We start from the raw sequence: 14,951 nt of genomic DNA, 5'->3' as shown, positions 1-14,951 counted from the left end.
GGCGCTGCCAGCTGGAATTCCGCCGCGGGCCTCGGGGCCGGGGCTGAGGCCGTGAGCTGAGCAGTGTGGAGATGAAAGCTGCTCCCTGCCCCCTCGGGGGACTCCGAGCCGTGGGCGGCTGGACGAGCCGCAGAGGCAGCGGCGCGTGGCAACTCCCAGTGACATTCGGGGCTGCTTGTGGGGCCGTGTGACCTTGGGCAAGTCACCTCCCCCTCCCGGCCTGTGTCCTTGTCTGCCCTGGTGCGTTGCGAGAGCCGAGGCCACGTCTGTGGGCTGCCTGGCGCGTGGTGGGCGTGGCTCCTGCCAGGTTCATTGCTATGATGGGTGCTCCGTCAGGAGGGCAGGGAGCGCCCCAGAGGGGAGGGGAGGAGGGTGCTCCCTGGAAGCCTGGAGGCAGTGTGGGGGAAGGTGCAGGCGAGGGGGTGCCCGGGGACAGCAGGAAACTCAACGCCTGCTAAGGCTGCTGAGAGCCGAGACCTTGGCCAGGGAGCCACAGGAGGTGTTTGGTTCTTTTAAAGACTTGTGTGTTTATTTGAAAGGCAGAGAAAGAGAGAGAGAGAAACACGAGAGATCTTCCTTCTGCGGGTTCATTCCCCAAATGGCCTCAGCAGCTGGAGGTGGGCCAGGCTGAAGCCAGGAGCTTCTTCCGGGTCTCCCACATGGCTGGCAGGTCCCCAGGCACCCAGGCCGTCCTCTGCGGCTTTCCCAGGTGCACCAGCAGGGAGCTGGATGGGAAGCAGAGTGGGCAGGACTCTCCGCTGTGGGATGTGGGTGTCCGAGCCACCGTGTCCGGCGCACGGAAGGTTTCCACTTACTCGGAGCTGGTTCCAGGCACCTGGCAGGGAGGGGAGGTGTGTGGCGTGGGGACCGGACGCTCCTGACCCGTCCCGCCTCGGCCGGTCTGGTCTGATTTCCCTCCGGCTCCTCGCTCCGGCTTCCTGCTGGCACAGACCCTGGGAGGCAGGGGTGATGGCTCAAGTCTCTGGGCCCCTGCCACCCACGTGGGAGCCCTGGACTGAGCTCCCAGCTCCCAGCCGTAGCCCGCTGGCTGTAGCGGGCGTCTGGGGTGTGAGCCAGCAGCGGGGAGCTCTCTGTGTCTCACTGTCTCGCAAACACTTAACAAAAGTTAGGCACTGACCAAGTAGCTTGGGGGCCAGAGGAGCAGGCTGTGGTGTCGTATGAGCTCTGCCCGTCGCCAGCCCGTGACCTTGGCAGAGCTGCTTCCCTTCGTGTCTTAGTTTCCGTCCTGGTAAGCGGGGCCGCTCAGAGGACTGGGGGGACGCCGGAGCACGCGCGCCTCGCGTCCGGCATAGCGAGTGCTGGTTGTGGGGAGGGCAGATTGCAGGGCCCGAGACCAGAGCTGCAGGCTCGGGAGAGGCTGCTGCAGGTCCAGGAGAGAGACCGGGATGGGCTGAGGCCCCAGGGCCGGGGGAAGCCACAGGCCTGGGGAGACTCTCAGCTCTGGTGCTTCCCAGCTGTGGGACACTGGAGAGGTTTCTAATTTCCCTGAGCCCCAGTTCTCCTTTTCTGTGAAATGGGCCTGCTGACCTCCCACGGCCCAGGACCCCGGGGGACACCAGGCTCTGGGGAGACACCTGCTGAGTGCATGTTGAGCTGAAAACTGGCAGGAAGGGCAGCGGGATCAGAGGAGAGGGAGCAGGGCGGGGCGGGGGGGTAGGGGGCAGGAGGATGGGGACATTTGCTGATAATTAGAACGTTTGAACTTCAAAAAAGTTAATTAATGATGGAGCGGCTGCCGGAGCGATGCTCAGACCAGAAGGGGTCCCTGGCAGCGACTGAAATTAATTACAGGCATTGGCGGGAGAGCGGCAGTGTGTGTGTGTGTGGGGGGGGGGGCAGGAAGGAGTGGGGGCCGGGGGAGGGTCTGGGGGAGGGAGAAGAAGAAGGCAGCGTCCCAAAGTGTGCAAGGGCCTGGGGATGCGAGGGAGCCTGTTGCCGCGGAAACCAGGTCCGATCCCAGCAGGCGGGAGGGGCTCGCCACACTCCCGGTGGGGTCTGGCTGGTGCAGCCACGTCCAGGCTGACAGCCAGGGCCCAGGCCCTGGGGTGGAGGCACACGGGAAGCACTGGGTGTTGGAGTTCAGCCAGCAGACACGCGTGGCGCGCAGTTAGTGGCCTGTTACGTCAGGGCTGCCCTGGGGGAGTAGGTCTGGCAGTGGATGAACACGATGAGCTTGTCGGGACTGGGCGGAGTGACAGGTGCTTGGAGGGAGGTGCGGCCGTGGGAGGGCCTGCAGGGGGAGGCTGGGCGGGGACTTCAGAGGGGGTGACAAGACCCTGGAGCGTCTTGGCAGGGGTCTCCAGGTAGGCAGACAGCGTGTGCAAAGGTCCTGAGCTGGTGTGCGCCTGGGGGCTCTAAGGAGCCACAGGCGGCAGTGAGGCTGGTGGTGGGTGAGCCACGGTGGCCTGGCTATGGTGAGGGTCAGGGAGCCGGGCGGGGTGCTGAGCTGGAAGCAGGTGGTTTCAACCCTCACTGCTGACCAGTGAGGACCAGTGGGTCCCCAGCGGGAGCCTCCCGTGGTCAGGAGGTGGACAAGGCTTGCCTGGGGCCCCGAGATGGTCAGTGCTGACCACACAAGAGCTGCGTGTCTGGTGCAGGAATGCGGGCTGTGTGTGGTGATTTCTGCCAGCGCCTCCTGCTTGGAGAAGCCAGCAGGGTGGCCTGGAGGTCCACCTGTGAGTCTGACTGTGGGCGTTCATGCTGCCTGCGGCTCGGCCCACGGTACCTTGGATTGCCCTCCCTTCACGGAGACAGATTTTCCGAGGTCCCTGGATTCAGCCGCGGTGGAGACACAGGCTTGGGTACCTGAGCAGTCCTCCACTTTCTCATCCGTGTGCTGACTGGAGGGAGGGGGCTGTGAGTGACCCTTTGAGCTCTGACTGCCCTGGTTCTGTGACTGGGCGGGTTGGGAACGGGGAGGGGGGCCGGCCGTGCTCTGAGCCTGAACAGGAGTCAGTCCGGGAGGGAGGGGGGTGTTTGTGGGGTCGCTCTCAGCTGCCCAGACTTATGCCGGCCCCTGGCTAATGGCACAGACGGAGTGCCCTGGGCTGGTTTAAGAGGTGGGCTCTGGACCCCTTGGCTGCAGACTTCCTGCCTGAGCGGGCGTGAGGAGGCCGAGCCCACGCTGCCTGGAGCAGGGGTTGGGGTCCGGCCAGTCTCACCCGCACAGCAGGGCCTTCTGCAGGCTCTGGACCGGGCCTCAGCAGAGCTGGAGGGGGCAGCGGGTCGGGGAGGGGCAAGGTGGTCAGAGAAGGGAGGTGGGGGCAGGAAGACGTCAGGATGGAGAGGCTGGGGGAGCCCAGACCCGCAGGCGGGTCCTGGGGACCTCTGCTTCCTGGGAGGGGCTAAGGGGATCCTGGGGGTGCTGCTTGCTGGGTTTGGCCCTCCCCTGTCTGTTGAGGTGTGGGGGGGTCGGCTCCAAGGTCTTGGAAGACTTGGGCGTTGACCCACTCAGGAACAGGGCCCCCGCCTGCGTCCGTGGCGGCTTTGCCCTTGACCCGTGCACGTGGTTCGAGTGTGTCAGCATGCTGGTGATCCTGCTGAACTGTGTGACCCTGGGCATGTACCAGCCCTGCGATGACATGGACTGCCTGACGGACCGCTGCAAGATCCTGCAGGTGAGCCCGCCCCCCACGCCCCGCCCCCATCCCCAAGAGCGGCCCCGGCTCCCAAGCTGTCCTTGTCCTGACCAGTCTCCCTCCAGCCCTCCTCTCCGTGTAGGGGCCTGTGTCCTAGTGCAGGCTCCCATCTTCTCTGTCCTGGGCTCCCACCTGTGGGAGGGTGAGCGGGCGTCCAGGTGCTCCCCAGCGCTCGTCTCCCTAGGTCCCAGGTGGGGGCCTCGCCCCTGGCACCTGCCAGGATCCGGTGCAGGCGTGCATACCTGTGGTGCGGGATGCTGGGTCACACCCGTTTGACAGATGTGGGAACACTCAGTGCCTCCCCCTGGGGAGGGCAGGTCCCCCCGGGGAGGAGTTGTCCCTGCCTCTTGGGGCTCCCCAGAGCCTTGTTAAACACCCAGACCCCTGGGCTGGGCCTCGCCTCGGTGATGCCCGTTGGAGCGCCTGGGTTCGCTCCCCAGCTCCGGCTCCTGACTCCAGCTTCCTGCTAACGCAGACCCTGGGAGGCAGCAGCGACAGCTCAGGTGACTGGGTCCCTGCCACCCACGTGGGAGCCCTGGGTGGAGTTCCTGGCTCCTGGCCTGGTTATTTCAGGCATTTAGGGAATGAACCAGAGGATGGGGACGCTTGCTCTCTGTCTGCCCATCCATCTGTCTCTTTGCTTCCTGAATAAAGGAACAACAAAACTAACAACAAGAAATCCAGGTCTCTGGCCCCGTCCTGGACTAGCTGGATCCCGACCTTGGGCCGGGTCTGAGTCCAGTGGGTGACAGCCCTCCGCCAGCCCCAGGCCCCAGAGGCGCAGAGAGAGCGGTCTGCATGCCCCCGGCCTCAGCACCCTCAGCCGAGAATGGGCTGCACCAGACCAGGCCTCGCGGGTTCTGCTCCTGCCCGGCCCCTGGTGCCCGTGTCCCCAGCGACACCGTGGCCCTGACCCTGGTCCTGCTCTGCCACCCTCTTGTCCCTGTAGGTCTTCGATGACTTCATCTTCATCTTCTTCGCCATGGAAATGGTGCTCAAGATGGTGGCCCTGGGCATTTTCGGCAAGAAGTGCTACCTCGGGGACACGTGGAACCGCCTGGACTTCTTCATCGTCATGGCAGGGTGAGTGGCTCGCACCGGGACCGTCTCGCTGGCCCGTGGGGCTCTTGGCACCGGCAAGGCGGCCGTGTGGTGAGGTGGGCTGGGTTGGCTGAATGTCCCTGGTGACGGATGCCAGCGGATACTGGGGCTGTTTGAGCTAATTTACTGTGTGACCTTGAGAAAGCCACTTAACCCCCTAAGCCTCTGTTTTCTCATCTGTAAAGTGGGAGTAACCTAACAGCTACCCCAAAAGGAGCACCCGGGAAATGGGAGCTGTGGCTGTTGTCACCCAGATCCCTGAACGTGGCAGACGCAGAGCCCAGACTCAGCCCTGACTCCAAACTGCTCCTCTCCACCGAGACCTGAGCCCCAGTCCCAGAGGCCCGGTGACACCTCAGCCCGTGTGCACTGCTTGGACCCAGCTCTGTGCCCTGTCCCTGCATTCCTGGGGCAGAGCCATCCCAGAGGCCGCCCAAGCAGGGCTGGCTGGAGCTCCCACTCAGCATCCATGCTGCCACACACACCAAGGTGGGGAGGGCGTCAGGGAGCGGCCCTGCCCGCTGAGGCCCTGTGCACCTGCTGCGTGATAGACAGGGCTTGGCACGCTGGGGCTGGGGCTCTGGGCTAAGTGCTGTGGTTTGCCTTGGACACAGGAGCCAGACTGAGCCAGGCTGGGGGACTTGGGGGCTTTGGTGCTTTCCTGGGCAGGAGGACAAGAAGGCATGGCCCGCAGCCAGGGACGGGCCCACACGGCAGGGATGAGGAGGGCAGGGGACCAGGCTGGAGGCCGTGCGTGTGTGGGAGAGGATGTACAGGTGCTGTGCGAATACATGCATGCGTGTGGGTGTGGGTTCACATCTGTGTGCATCCGTGTGCAGCCCAGCACCTGGCTGAGGTGGGGGTTTGGGGGCAGGGGTCCTCCTGGGGTTTCCAGAGGCAGTGCCCTCCCCTTGGCATCCCTCCCGGGATCTGCGTTCACTTTCAAGGCCATGCTGTCCCTAGCGGTTCGGACCCCGCTAGCAGCCGGCCAGTTTCATGTTTCCTATCGCCCCCTTGGTCAAGTTCATGCTCGCTCTCTTTGGTTCGGCGGGAGGCACCTGCCTGCCCGCCCCCTGTTCCGTGGTCCCGGTGTGCAGGCCGTGGGCGTGGACAGTGCAGTGGTGCAGGGCGGCCCAGGTCCGCTCCTCTTTCTCGGGAGGTGGCCTGCTCTCTCCTGTCTGCAGCCTGCCGGGTTTCCTCTTCCCCTTGGGAATTTAGACCTCTCTCTGGGCGGGCCTGGGTGGGGCCTTGAGAACTCAGGGCGTGTGTGTGTGTGTGTGTGTGTGTGTTTCCTCGGCTCAGAATGAGGCCTGTCGCTTCTCTGAAATGCATTTCCCATGAGCTCCCCCCCCCCCCCCGGAAGATTGATTTACTTATTTGAAAGACAGAGTGATAGAGAGAGAAGGAGAGACAGAGAGAGAGGTCTTCCATCCCTTGGCTCACCCCCCAAATGACTGCAATGGCCAGGGCTGGGCCAGGCCAAAGCCAGGATCCCAGAGCTTCTTCCGGGTCTCCCACGTGGGTGCAGGAGCCCAAGCACTTGGGCCTCCTCCGCTGCTTTCCCAGGCACATTAGCAGGGCGCTGGATTGGAAGTGGAGCAGCTGGAACTGGAATTGGCGCTCCTTTGGGATGCTGGTGTCACACCCGCCACACCGCAATGCTGGCCTCCTCCCATGAACTTTTAAAAATTTCTTTATCTGAGAGGCACAGAGAGAGAGAGAGAGAGCACACAACCACTTGCTGGTTCACTGCCCAGATACCCCAGAGGGCTGGGACTGAGGCAGGAGCTCCATCCGGGTCTCCCATGATGGTGGCAGTGACCCAGCCGCTTGAGCCATGGCCTGCTGCTTCCCCCGTGCACTGGCAGGAAGCTGGATCGGCAGCGGAGCCGGGCGCTCGGATGTGCGCCGTGGGCGTCCCGGGGGCATCTTCACCGGCAGTGCAAACACCCAACCTTCCCTTTGCGCCCCTTTGGTTCTCGCCCTTTCTCTCTGCTCTCTGCTCCCGGAGTTGCCGTCAAGTGGGCCTTGCCCTCCTCTGCCTTCCCCCACGACCTTCGAGAGGGCCTTGCCTGGGTCCCCTCTGCGTCCCGGGTGGGCTTCCCGCCCCTGCGTCCCTCCGTCCCCGGGAGCTCCCCGCCCTTGCTTGCCGTGTTCCTCCGAGCAGCTGTGCCTGGGCGTGTTCTCTGGAGCAGACTCCGGTCCCGGAAGTGACCTCGTGGCAAGGTCTCATTTTCAGAAAGTTGCAGATTGTGACCCTGGGCGGCCTTGGCGTGGATCGCAGATTCAGCGCGCTCCGGAAGGAGGGACCCGGCAGGCGGGCACCCAGGAGGAGTGCAGAGAACTGAGAAGGGAAGGCAGGGGGCTCGGAGCCAGGGCGCAGCAGCTGTGACCTGGGGGCTTCTCTGCTGGGTGGACGTCCTGTAGGCCCCTGGCAGGTCCAGACCCACACGTTACCGTGTGATTTCGCAGCATCCACGGCTTGAATGAGCAGGAAATGGTCGATCAAACCAAGGGGTGGTCTCCTGGGTGATGAAGCAATCCTTGGATGAGTCTGGGTAATCCGCTCCAAAAAGGCATCGTAAGAAACGCTCCCCGTGCCTTATCCACACTGCGGGTAACTTTTTCCCATCTCCTTTTGCCCCACTCACTGCCCTCCGGGGCCACCCTGTCCTTGGGGGGCCCTGGCTCCCTGTAGCTGACGGACCTCCCTACTCATCTTCCCGAATGAGGACGATGGGGGTGCGAGGGGCTGGCCTGGTGTGGGCAGCGTGGCGGGGCTCAGAGTGAGGTCTTCTCCCGGCATGGGAGGCGGTGGGGAGGGCCTGCTGCCGACATCCTCCCCAGGGGTCAGGAGGGCTGGGCGTGGGGCCTCAGCTTGGTTTCCTGCCTTGCTGTCACCCTCTTGAAAATCCTCGGTCACCTGGGTACGAGGGGCCCTGCACTGAGCCCACGGGGTGTGGGTCGTCCTTGGCGGGAGGTCAAGTTCAATGGAGATGGTCTTGCTGCAGTTGTGTGTGTGCCCAGCCCTGCGCTGTGCGCTGGAGACTTGGGATCCAGACAGGCCGCCCCTGACCTCCAGGGCAGAGTCACGCCCGGTTCCACACCCACGTGAGACCCCCCCGCCCCTGCCCCTGCCCCGGGCTGCCTGCTCATCCCCCCCAATCCCCCAGGCTTCATGCTATAAATGCCGGTTTCTGAGTCACAGGCCTGACATCCCAAATGTGTTCCCTCCCTTCCTGCCCCTCCCCTTCCCCAAATTAGTGAGTCCTTTGAGCTCTGGAGGGGGACACGGGAGCTCTGAGTGGGAAGGTTCCTTAGAGGTCGCAGCCTCGCTGTCTGTGGCAGGCCCGAGAGCAGAGGCCAGCCCTGCCGTGTGCTGCCACCGCGGGGAGCTCCCTCCTCCCACGGTGGCCAGTCTCCAACCAGAACAGCCTGTGCACTAGCAAGTCCTCCCACTGAGGGCCCCATTCATTCACCCAGTCTGCATCTATTGAGCACCTACTGCATACGGGGCCTTGGGCTGAGCAGGGGAGCACGAAGACAGATGAGGCAGCCATGCTGTGATGAAAACGGATCATCACAGGGGTCAGTGCTGGAGCCAAGCAGGGTCCGGGCCCCGGGGTCGTGGGCTAGGGGCCCCCTTTGATTTGGGGGGGTCAGTGTGTGCGGTGCTGAGGAGGAGAGGCTTGGCGCTAAGTCAGGGCTGGCCAGGCAGCGGTGGGGACAAAGATGTCTTGTGGGCCACGTGCAGAGGCCCAGAGGGGCGCTGAGGAAGTTGTGGGGGGACTGGAGGGAGGTGTGGGGGCCCCAGGGGCCCTGGTCAGGCAGGGGCCACGGCTGGCTGGGAGCTTTTGACCCGCAGTCTCAGCTCTGTGCTGACCCAGCCGCTGGAAGGCGGCTCCTGTCCTCCCCGAATCCGGCCTCGCGGGTGAGGGGTCCTCAGTCTGCCCACCGCTCATCAAAGGATGGTGTCCCCAGGGGCCTCCCTCGGGGCTGTGTCAGTCCCCGGCCCCCGGCCTGGGAACAGGATCCCAATGTCCCAGTGACGGCTTTTGGGATGGGGGACTGGGTGGCCTTGGCCCAGCCAGGTGCGGGAGCATGGCACTGTCCAGGGGCTGTGCCCCTGCCACCCGCCGGGGTCATGGTCACCCTCCAAGCCAGGGCTCTCCCATCTTGGAACTACAAGCAGGTGAATGTTAAAAACCCAGACAGTAAGCTTGTGCATTGCTGCTCTCAATGCTGTCTTGCAGGGGCCTCTGGGAGCGCGGATTCAGCCGCTCTCGCTACATGCGCTCCCTGTGCTTGCTGGGCCGCGGCGCTGAGCCCTGCGGCACATCACCGGAGGCTCTCCTGCAGGGCGTGCCCGCGCCTCGGTAGCTGCTCCTCTTAGGGCACAGACCAGCCCACCTCACCGTCTTAGCTAAGCCACACTTTCCGCCTCTGTCCATTAGGAGGTCATGATGTTGCTGTTGAACTTGAGGTATTCCTGGCCTCTCGCTCGCCCTTGGCGCACTATGCGGGTGATCTACCTCCTCCCCCAGGTGGAAACACTGACCGGCCACTGCCGGCCGAGGCTGGGCCCCTCGGTTAAAAGCTTCCCCGAGAACCTGACTCCTGCTCTCTGGGGGACTCTCAGGCTGCAGGCGTCTCCAAAGTGAGCCCTTCCCAGGGTGTGGCCCGCGTGGCTCTGCCACGATGCATGTGGAGAACGGCAGCTGAGTCCTTGCAGGCCTCCACCTGTGTCGGGGTCCCGGGGGCGCCCCGGGACTGGCCTCCGTGTGGCCGGTGGAGCCGCTGAGGGAGGCCGTGCAGATGGCGAGTGGGCAGCCTCCCGCTCCTTGACCGCACGCCCAGCCCTCCACGCTCGGGGTCCCCTAGGCACCTGTTAGAATGCAGATCCGTGGGCCTCAGCCCAGGGACCTGGACCCTGCAGGTGGGGAAGGGCCTAGCCATCTGCATTTCTCCGAACGCCCTGATGGCCCCGTGCAGGTGGCCTGCAGGCTGGGCTTGGCGAGTCGTCCGTTGGCGCCCAGGGCAGCCCTGCGGCGAGCACTGCAGGGTGATGGTGGCGATGTCGGCATCTGAGAGCCATGGCTGCGGCGGCGGCGGGGGGGGGGCATTTGGAGGGGGCTCTGGCTCCACCTCTGTGACCAGGACCTGAAGGCGTCCCATGACAGGTGGCAGTCTCTGTGGACGGAACAGCAGCGGCTCCACAGGCAGGTTTCTGTGGTTATGGTAATAGTAACAAAATGCAGTGACATCAGCCATTCAGCGCCTCGGCCAGGGGCTGGGCCGGGGAGCAGACGTGGTTAAGGGAGCTGCCTCTCCTGCTGGTGCGCAGGGAACCGCTCCCCTGTCGCAGGCTTCTGGAAGTAAAAGCCAGAGCAGGCGTCGCAGGTCAGCCCCAGGAAGACGAGCCGGGCGCATCCCTGTGCGGTTGCTGGCTGAGTTCCTTTGTCCAACGTGCCCCCTCCGTGGGACTTGAAGAAAGCAAAGGAAATGGAAGGCTTTTAGGCCTCGTCCGGGTGTGATGAGGCTAAGGAAGCGCCCCGTTTGCGGAGCGCTCGCTGCGGCTTGTTTAATCTTGAGATGAGCTCTGTGCGCGAGAGGCTGCGGCTAAGTTGTGCCTCTCAGCAAGGACTGGCAGTGATGTGCCGAGGCCCCAGGCGGGTCGGGGGCCGCCAGGTCCTGTGCTGTCACGTGCCGGGGTCCCTGTCGGGAGCGTTTGGCTGCAGGGAACGGCAAATCCATCCCACAGCGGCTCGAGCAAATCCTGGCTGTGTTTTTCTGACACAGCAGAGGTTCTGAGGGCGGTGGCTACGGGCAGTAGCTCTGTAGGGTGGGGGCTGACACCCTTGTGACTTTCGTGGTCACAAGGCGGCTGCTGAGGCCGGGGGTGTCCAGTCTGAGTTGCAGGCCGGCAGGAAGGGTGAAGCGAGGACCGTGCCAGCCCTGTCTGTCCACCGGGATCAGGACAATGACATTTTCTTTTTCGGACCCCTCCCCACGTGGCCGGATCTGGGTCTCATGGCCACCCTTAGCCAGGCAGGCAGAAAGTGGCACTGCCCTTGGCCAAACCAACCTAGAGATGTCCCCTGGAGTCAGGCCAGATCAGAGCAGAACTCTTAGCACACTGGACACTGGTGTCCTCTGGCCTGGAGTCTTCACCTGCCCTGGTCAAGGCCATGGCTCTCCCACATCTCCAAGGCCCTGGTCACAGCCTCAGACCGCTGTCCGTGCTGGCTCTGCTGAGAAATCTGAAGCCAAGTGCTGACCCGTGCTAGCCCCGCAGAGGCCAGTGCTGCCAGCAGACCCCGCTGTGGCCGGGGAGGCCAGAGGCGCATCCCCGGGGCTGCTTCTGGAAGCCCTGGAGCCGCCTGCCTCCTGCAGGGCTGTGTGTGCCGTGGGCCCCTGTGGGGCCTGCCCCTGGCTTACCTGGAGTTTACGGGTCTGTCTGCCCTCCAAGGACAGGGCCGAGGCTGGTCGCACCCCCAGGGCCCCGGAGGCTGTTCCTGGGCTCTGCTGGTTGCACCAGGGGAAGTGAAGGGCTGGGGTGGGGGTGGTAGGGTATCTGGAGATGTTTTCTTTCTCTCTTTTTTAAAGATTTATTTATTTGAAAGAATTACACAGAGAAGGAGAGGCAGTGAGAGAGAGAGAGAGAGAGAGAGAGAGAGGGAGAAGTCTTCCATCCGCTGGTTCACTCCCCAGTTGGCTGCAATGGCCGGAGCTGCGCCGATCTGAAGCCAGGAACCAGGAGCTTCTTCCGGGTCTCCCACGTGGGTGCAGGGGCCCAAGGACTTGGTCCATCTTCTACTGCTTTCCCAGGCCACAGCAGAGAGCTGGATCGGAAGTGGAGCAGCCGGGTCTCGAACCGGCGCCCACGTGGGATGCCGGCACTGCAGGCGGCCGCTTAGCCACCACAGCCCAGCGCCCGCCCTGGAGCTGTTCTCTTTCAGCTGGGCTGGCTGGGTAGTTCTGGGCCTGAGAAGGTTCTAGCGGGAACCTCGGTGTGAACTATGGGGCAGGGCGGGGGGCAAGGCCATGGCCACTGTGCAGCCCGTTTCCATGGAAACCGGACGGCAGCTGCCACGAGGGAGGGGCAGTCACCCGAGGTCCTCGCGGTTCCACGGGTCCAAGGACGCCTGGTGTCCTGGGCTAAAAAGGGAGGGGCCTCTGGTTTCAGGGCCCGCTCGCTGCAGAATCGCCAAAGTTGTCGCATCCCCCAGCTCGTCCCCTTCCTCGGTGCCGGCCTCGTGCCTGCCCACTGTCCCCCTCAGCGGTCACCAGCTCAGCCACGGCAGGTGTGCCCCCAGCTCCTGTCCCGGAAATGGAGCCTCCTCGCCTTGGATTGGCTGGCGTGGGTCACGTGCTCTTCCCGTGACCAATCGCTGTAAGCTGGGGGGGTGGTGCAGATTTCTGATTGGCCAGCTCTAGGCCCAGGCCTGCCTTCTGCAGTGTGTGAGGTCTGCCCTACCCCACCCAGCCTGGGCGCGCAGGTGGATGGGCGACCCTGGACCCGGTTTCCCTCGCTGTCAGGATGGGCGTCCCAGCTGGAGGGAATGTGGCCGCCTGGGGCTTTGTCAGCTGTGCCGACTGGGCTGAGCGCGTCCGCCCGCGATGACGTCATGCTGTCCAATCCGGGGAGTTAGGGTGTTCGCCCCACTGTGCAGATGTGGACCGGGGGGACTCAGAGTAGCAGCCTGCCCCAGGCCGCTCCGCCTGTGTGGACCAGATCTGGGGTGACTGGTCAGGTGTGGCTGTCCCCAGGGCCCTTCCCTGCCCCACTCCCGACAGGAGGGAGTGTTCACCTTTACGGAGCCCAGAGCGTGCCTGTGGGTCTCTCCCTGGGACCCCCAGCCCTCAGGAAGCTGGAGCCGAGTGCCCCCACCCTCCCAGGCTCGAGCTAATCGCTAGAGCCCTGCCCACCTGCTGGGGCCCCAGAGCTACCCTTGCTCGGAAGGCCGACGTTGTAAAGGCTACTGGAGGATGTGTCCTAAAAATGTCTGCTGTTTCGCCGGGCAGCCTCTCTTCCTCCGACGCCTGCCCAGAGACAGCCCTGGGGGTGGACACGTCCGGCCAGTGGGCTGTAGGAGGCTGGTGAAGCCATCTGGCTTTGCCAAGGCTGCGGCAGGCGGGACTCGAAGTCAGTAAACCTATAGCGGGCTCGTTATTAAGTTGATTGTCCTGTGTGGCCCGCGAATGTCGCTATAAATACCCAGGTGGCGTGTGGCAGAAGAAAGGCCCCCCAGCCCTGGAAGGAGGCCTGTGGAGTGAGGTCGCCTGGATGGGGGCTTGGGGGGGGGTGCTGCCTGCCTGAGTCTGTCCTGTGGTTTGTCCTTCAACGCTGCGGCCAACAGACCATTCACCCCCAGGTGCCCCTGAACTCTGAACTTGGCCGGGTCAAGCGGACGTCCTGTCCTGAGCTTGCGGTCTCCTGGGGCTTGTGTGAGGAGGTTTGGGGGTGACTTGGTTCCTTTGGGCGGCTGTACGCTGAGTGGCTCTGAAGAACAGCGCAGCGCTGGTCCCAGCTCTGGGCTGGCAGGTGCAGGATCGGGCTGGCAGAGTCGGCGTCTGGGTAGGGCCGTTTCTGCACAGACAGGGTCTCTACCTGAGTCTTCGGATCGACAGGGCCCGGGGCATCCTTTGGCCTCTTTTACAAGGGTGCTGAGCTAATCTTCAGGAGGGTTCCCCCCCTCGTGGCAGAATCGCCTCCCCACGGGCCCTGCCTCCTAACGCCAGCACGGCAGCTCGGGGGTCAGATCTCAGCGTGCATTTGAGGGGGGGGCATAAACATGCAGGCCCCAGCCAGGGGTGAAATGATCCGAGAGACATAAGGAGGTGGCCAGAGTCAAGATGTTAGGCTACTACACCTGATCCTCTCCACCCTCCCCTCCCTCCCTCCCTCCCTCCCTCCCTCCCTGCGTTAAGCACCTGCTGTGCATGGCAGGGGGGGTGTCTAGTCACCCACAGGAGCCCGAGTCGTCCCGCCATGGTTCCCAGCGTCTCAGCAGCCTTTCCATCAGCTGCAATTTCAATGACATTTGAAGAAGGACCCCGCGGGCCCCTCGCGCAGGTCGCGGCGTCACCTATTTTTATCCCAGGGATCGTCTCCTGGGCGGGGTATTTCCTGGAAAGATGTCGGATCGCAGACATTCTGTGCTGCTCTTGCCAGCTGTGAGCTTTTTTCCTGATCTTGTCCCTCGAGTTATTTGCTTAACTGAGCCTGCCTAGGGAGCCTGCCTCCGAGCCAGGCCCTCGGCTCGGTGCTGGGGACCCGGTGACGTGGCACACGAGGCAGGTGTGCCAGCTCTGCCCGGGGGTGGAGACACAAAGGGTGCACGGTGCACTCTGGGAGCCAGCGCCGCTCCTGTCCCGGCTTCCTCTTGCAGGTGGGGAGTCCTGGGTTGGGGGTGGGGGTTAAGCAGGCATGGTGTCATGGCAGCAAGCAGAACTTGGGTGTAATCATAACCCACGCTTATTTGGCTTGACACTCTTTCCCGCACTGAGTGTGCCCGGGGCTTGTCCAAGGTCACAGGTGCAGCGGCCGCGAGTTGGGATCGGAACCCAGCACATGCACTAACCACCAGGTGACCCTGCCTGCAGGGGTACTAGGCCTGTACCCCATGCCGCGGGTACGGCTGTGCTCAGCGGTGACCAGGCCATCGGAGCTTCAGCTTCCTCACGGGCGCTGGGCTACCGAGGTGGGGCCATGCGGAGGTCACCTGAGGGAAGGTGGAGGGGCACTTGGCAGGTGGCAAGGGCTCAGGAGGCCCTTCCGAAGTTCCAGGGCAAACGGGGCCCCCAGGGCAAGCCTTGGCTCCGGACGCCGGGGGCGGGGGGCAGAGCGGGTTTCAGGTTCGGCTGGAGGGAGGCGCTCCAGCCATATGGCCAGGATCCTGCCGCTTGCCAGCTCTTGCCTCGGCCTTCCTCTGTGTTGGCAAAGTCCTCGGGCCACCACGGAGGCAAGGCGGCCATCGGAGCTGCCCGGTTCCAGGGACAGCGCCCTTCCTTCAGTCCCAGCTGCACCCGGAGCTGCAAGCCGGCCCTGAGCCGGTCACGTGGCCAGGCAGGGGGTGGCACCCATGGGACACCAGGCCTGGGTGCTGAGGCCTCTGTGGGGGTGAGGCAGGCATCGCGGCAGAGCTGGTGCCCACCGTCCCTGCCTGGCCACACGGAGCCCTCTCCCCG

At 64.1% G+C, this 14,951-nt stretch overlaps 1 protein-coding gene across 1 annotated transcript in view; it reads left to right on the top strand.

Annotated features, from left to right (window-relative positions):
- The window catches only part of CACNA1I (calcium voltage-gated channel subunit alpha1 I), a 77,996-nt gene that overhangs the window by 13,924 nt on the left and 49,121 nt on the right, over positions 1–14,951 (top strand). The window contains exons 2-3 of the mRNA XM_062201947.1: positions 3,527–3,638; positions 4,609–4,742. Coding sequence (XP_062057931.1) covers positions 3,527–3,638; positions 4,609–4,742 — 246 coding nt within the window. The remainder of the gene's footprint in view (positions 1–3,526; positions 3,639–4,608; positions 4,743–14,951) is intronic.

This window comes from Lepus europaeus, chromosome 10 (assembly GCF_033115175.1).
Source record: "Lepus europaeus isolate LE1 chromosome 10, mLepTim1.pri, whole genome shotgun sequence".
In the NCBI taxonomy this organism is placed as follows: Eukaryota; Metazoa; Chordata; class Mammalia; order Lagomorpha; family Leporidae; genus Lepus; species Lepus europaeus.
Note: the sequence above shows the minus strand (reverse complement) of the source record. Positions and strands in the feature narration are given on the sequence as shown.